This window comes from Suricata suricatta, chromosome 13, assembly GCF_006229205.1.
Source record: "Suricata suricatta isolate VVHF042 chromosome 13, meerkat_22Aug2017_6uvM2_HiC, whole genome shotgun sequence".
NCBI lineage: Eukaryota > Metazoa > Chordata > Mammalia > Carnivora > Herpestidae > Suricata > Suricata suricatta.
This window is the reverse complement of record NC_043712.1, coordinates 6,185,208-6,190,631: the sequence shown is the minus strand read 5'-3', so window position 1 is coordinate 6,190,631 and position 5,424 is coordinate 6,185,208. Positions and strand designations below refer to the sequence as shown.

The window sequence follows — 5,424 nt, the reverse complement described above, 5'->3', positions numbered from 1 at the left end:
TGTGCCCCTGGATCCAGCTGTACCTGAAGTCGGAAGTACTCCTGCCACCTGCACAGTGTAGTTCCACCAGCCAAGAAATCCCACCATTTGCCCAAGCTGGTTCCAGTAAGGTTGCTCCCCCTACCAAAAGATTCCTGAAGAACACCGGGAAGAGGTTAGTCCCTGCCTTGGGTGGAGTTGGACACAGACACCACTGTCCTATGTGTCTCTCTATCCACTGTCCCAGGGATCCAGAGCACGAAGCAGTGAAGCGGTGGTGGCGGCAAGGGGGGGGGGCTCCCAACCTGCTAGTTTAGGCCCAGCTGGACCGTCTCAATATAACTGTTTAGACAACACGGGGGCCCTTTGCCAGCTCGCATTGTAGCGTGTTATAAATTCTCTGCTAGACGCTGCACTCCAATAGGAAGAACGGCCACTTCTTAGCCGTGTGACTTTGGGCGAGTTTTCTCATTTCTAAAACAAGGATGCTAATAGTCTATCGCAGAGAAAATGAAATGAGTGAACCCAGAAAGAGGGATTTGCTGTTCTTTTATTTGCTGTTTTTTTCATGGGGGTCAGCTCTGGCCCTGCACAGCCTAGGCACCGGTGGGTGTTCTGCAGATGTGGGGCCAGTGAGTGGGGATGCAGCAACGCTGAGCTCCTGGCGTGGGTGCCCCACACCAGAGGAACCCCGAGGACACACACACACACACACACACACACACACACACACGGGCATGCACACTCAAGGAAAGCACGCAGATCTCAGCGTCCTGCACAGTGGCCCTCGTGGGACTCCAGGGCACCCCCAGGCCCCCGCTTCTCTGGAGGGGCAGCCCGCAGCTCCCTGAGGGCCTGGCCTGTCATCCTAGCAGCTCCCGTTTGCTGGGAGCGAAGCTTGGAGCCTTGCTCAACCCTACACCACACATCAAGGGCAGCAGGCTCTGCAGCCGTTCTAGGAGCTGGGGGAAGTGTGTGCGTGTGCGTGTGCGTGTGTGTGTGTGTCTGTGTGTGTGTGTGTGTCTGTGTGTGGTGGCGGCGGTGAACCTGGGAGAATGCAAGGAGAGGTTTGCTGGAGTTCTGGCTTCCGGAGCTGCTGCTCTCTCGCATCACCTCCTGGGTCTTCCTACCTCCCCAAGCAGCCCCCTAACGCCTGCCTGGGGTGGGAGTGGGGCTCTTGTGAGGTCCGGCTTGGCCTTTTTTACTGGAGAAAGAGGGGCTTGTCTGTGGATCTGGGTCTGTGGACTCCTGGATGGACTGCCTGCCTGCCCCCCGCCCCCTTCCTGGGGACTGTCACAGCCAGGCACCCTCCACAGCCCCCCAGGCTTTCAGTTGGCGCTCTGCACGGGAGCATTCGGCTTTCCGGATGTCCTGGGTGGGCATGCAGCGGGCTGTGTGGTACCCTGGGGGTTTGAGCGAAGTGGCCGCTCAGAGCGTCTTGTGTTGGGGACAGCATGGCCGGGTGTGGCCCCCAGCGTGCTGTGCGGCATAGTAGCAAGTGCTTGCTTTACTGTTTTGTAAGGAATGTCTTAGCAGGAGACGTAGATCGCCCGTGGGTAGTGTTTTGGCGGATTATGTGCAGGGCATTAACCCTTTGAGTAGATGTTCGGGCCCTGAAAAGATAAAGGGGGGGGGTAGGGTACCTCCCTTCTGGGTGCTCTCAGAGCTCTCCATCCCCATCCCTCCACCGGTTAGATCCCCATGTGCTTGAAGCTCCTGGCATTGCAGAAGCTCAGAAAACCTGGTGAAAAGGGAGGGGAACGCTGGTCCCGGGCTCCTGCTGGGTTCACGGCTCTGATTTAGCAGCTTACCAACCGCACTCCTCTGCCGTAGGCATCCGGGAGAACGGATGGGGGGGGGGGGACGGGTCCCAAGCCCCTTGGCCGGTCCCTTCCTGTGCCCAGGTCCGCGCTCCCAACAAAGGAGACGGACCACATGCCTCCTCCTCGACGCGGGCCTGGAGCGGCGACGCCCGTGGCCCGGGGCTCGCGTTCCAGCCGCGGCTGCACGCGGCCGGGTCGCTGAGCCCCAGGTGGGCGCAGAGCAGCACCCCCCGTGGCTGGAGCCTGTGCCTCGCCCACTCCCCGCCGCAGCCGCTGCAGTGCCGGGAAGTGGCGCTAGGGGGAGCTCTGGCAACTGGCTTGGAGGATTGAAGCAAAACCGTGCACCCAACAGCTTTCCTTGTACTTCCCAGTGCGGCAGGGGGAAAATGGGGAGCGGGGAGACACACTGTTCCCCCTCCCCAGCAGCTCCAGACTCTTCCCGTGGGGGGCCGAGAAGACAGCCCTGGGGGGCTGAAGGTGCCGTTTCATTCCGTAACTCACGCCTCCGTAGTCTCTCTCTTCCCCCGCCCCCATCGCGGACCTTCTCGGCCCCCCGCGCTCTGGAGTGTCCCCGAGAACTTCGCCTCGCGCGACACGGGGACCCGAAGCCGAGAGGGCCCCTGGGACTGGCTTGCGTCCTCTTCTCAGAGGGTGGGGTGGGGCCCTCGGAGGCAGCCCCTCCCGTCACTGCGGGAAGCGTGATGGCTGAGCGGGGATGGGGTGGGGGGCGCGAGTCGTCCAGAAGGGTGGATGGCGCAGGAAAGGGGAGCGCAGGGGTGAGAGAGCGAGCGCGAGAGCACTGGGGAGACAGCCAGAGACAGAGGGACACCGAGAGACACTGTCAAACAAACAGACAAGCAAGCTGCCACTTGGCTTTTTATTTTCCTTTTCTTTTCTTTCCTTCTTCCCTTCTCCCCCCCCCCCCCCCCCCCCCCCCGCCCAGTCTTTCTTTCCTATCCCCTATTCGCAAAGCTGGAACCACCCCGCGCGCCCCTGGGCCAGAGCCGCGGCTCCAGATGTGAATTTGGTTCCAGTGGGGAGAACGCGAGCTTCCTCGGGGCCTTGGCACATTCTCCCACTCTGAGGTCATTCCGTAGGTGGTCAGAGGGGATAGCGCGCCTGGAGCCTTCCTGCCTCCATCCACTGGGGAGGGAAGAGAGGCGGGCGGGAGGGAGGCGGGAGGGAGAGGGGAGGGGCGCGAGGAGGGAGGGAGACGCCGCCAGCACACCACCAAGTGGCACCGAGCAGTGATAACAAACTCAACTTAAAAAAAAAAAAGGGAAAAGGAAAAAAACTTCCCCAAGTTGCAGCCCGAGACGTGCGGACGAGAGGGCGGAGGCGCGTGGAGGGGAGTGTGGGTGGCCCCGAAGCCCCCCAGCGTCCCTCCGCTGCTCTCCCCGGCCGCAGAGAGCTTAGACTAGAGGCCGCCCAGGCCCTGCGCTCCAGGCTGGGCAGGATTTGTGCTGAAGGCAGGCTCGGCTTCCTGCTGGAGACCTCGGGGGCGGTGGTGGGGGTTGGCCATTCCCGTGTGTGTGTGGGGAGAGGGGCCAGGCCCTTTGGGGAAGATGGCCAGGGAGGCGCGCAGCACTAACATCCCCAGCAACAACACCCCCCACTTCCAATTCTTCCAATTCCAATCCCTTTCCCAACCCCCGGCCGTGCGGATGTGGGCAGATCCCGCCCGCCTAGGCCCCGGAGAACTGGGATTTGCATGGGGGTAGGGGTCTCTCCCTACCTCCCTCGGTGCCCCCCTCCACCTCCAGGCCGATCTGAAAACAAGACACGACCATCCTCCATAATCGACTTTTTATTAAGATTATAAATTTAAACAAATCATCTGAACAGTTTTACCCGGTGATATACAATTCAGTACGCACAAAAATACAGAAGAATGAGGGAGAAAGGCGAAGAAAGGAAGGTTTGGCAACTTGTTTGGGAGTCCACATGGTGCTAATGGCAGAGAACCAGAGGGGCTGCAGATGAACCCCACCTTTTTACAACAAAAGGCTTTAAATAAAACAAAATCTATCGAGCTGAAGACACAGGACAGGATTCTCACAGCCTCGAACAATGCTGGTTTCATGATATGCGACCGAAACCTGGACCAGGACAGTGCAACTTAGAAGCACACACACAAACACCAACATCTGACCGGGAACTTAGTGAAAAGTCTCCAACGCTGTCGGCGGTCCCGGCCCCTCCCTCCCTCGGGGCCGCCGGGGATCCAGGTGAAGGAATCGACTTCCTTTTTTGTTTAGTGAGGACTGCAGTGCTGGGCATGATGGGAAATGTAGTCCGCCGTGCCCGCCCCCCCCCCCTTCCCCGAACGGTGTCCGGGAGTGTCGGGGTGCCGGGCGCCACCCCCGAGTCCGGGAGTCGGGTGGAGGAGGGGAAGAGAACAGAGCCAGAGGGGCGGGGAGAGGAGGGGTTCAAGACACCCGCCCCGGGAAAGAAAAAAAAAAGTTGAAGTGTTTTCATTTCTGCCTTCTCATTTTGAGAACTTTGGAGGCCGCCCCCAGAGAGGAAATGTGACCCAAACGTCCCTTTCGGAGATAGAGAGTTTGCCTTTGTTTTTGCTCAGGATTTCACAAGACCCATTCCTCACCCCATGGAGGGACTCGGGAGAACCGAGCGCCGGGGCTTCCCGGGTCTGACAACTGATTGGAATCGGCGTCCCGGGCCCCGCGCCCTCCTGCGCTGCGCCCCCGGCGCCCTGCCTCGCCCCCGGCGGCCCCGCACCTCCTCCGGGCAGCAGCCCTCCCTCACGTGGCTGGCTCCTCGCTAAACACCACTGCAATCACTACAATAAAAAGAAGAAGAAAAAAAAAACAAGAGTAGGAGAAACACAAAGCATACTTAAATAGGCGCTTTTTCTCTCTGCAAAAATAAAGTCCAAGATCATAGATTTCTTTTTTCTTTTATTTTACAATTTATAAAACATCAGCCGCCTCCCCCTGCTCGCCCCCAGCTCAGCCCCGGGTGGCCAGGCGCCCGTTCGCTCCCTCCTCTCGCCCCTTGGCCGAGTCTTTGTCTGGCCCCAGCCCCGCGGGGCCCCGGGTCCCCGTGCCCTCGGGGGTCCCTAGAAGGCGACAATGGCTCGAGTCCAGGCGCCGAGGCTGGCGAGCGCCTGCTTGGCGCACAGCTGCCCGTTGAGCGGCGGCGGCTGCTCCGAGGAGTCCGGCTGTCGGCTCACCAGCCCCGAGAAGCCCGAGCCAAAGATGGAGATCAAGTTTGAGATGTTGGACGCGTCCGGGGACGAGTCCGGGCAGAAGTCCTCGAAGCGGGCGCGCTTGCAGGGGGCGAACGGGACGCCCCCGGGGGGCTCGGCTCCCAGGTCGCCAGCGTCCTCCTCGTCGTCTTCGTCCTCCTCCTGGCCAGGGTAATACTTGCGCTTGCAGCCGGCGGCGGACGCCAGGCCGGGTCCTGGGGCGCCCTGGCCACAGCAGGGGCAGTGGGCGGAGGCGCAGCAGTCCTGGTGCAAGTAGCCGTTCTCCACCGTGGTCACCACGTGAGTGTCCAGGTCCAGCACGGTGGTCTGGCTGCTGCAGTGCACGCCGAAGTCCGAGGGGGCCGGGTACGCGCCCCGGTAGAAGCCGGGGGAGGAGGCGGGGGCCGGGGAGGC

At 61.1% G+C, this 5,424-nt stretch overlaps 1 protein-coding gene across 1 annotated transcript in view; it reads right to left on the bottom strand.

Annotated features, from left to right (window-relative positions):
- Positions 1–3,591: 3,591 nt before the first annotated feature.
- IER5L (immediate early response 5 like) overlaps positions 3,592–5,424 on the bottom strand; it is a 2,449-nt gene continuing 616 nt past the window's right edge. The window contains exon 2 of the mRNA XM_029921065.1: positions 3,592–5,421. Coding sequence (XP_029776925.1) covers positions 4,882–5,421 — 540 coding nt within the window. The 3' untranslated portion in view covers positions 3,592–4,881. The remainder of the gene's footprint in view (positions 5,422–5,424) is intronic.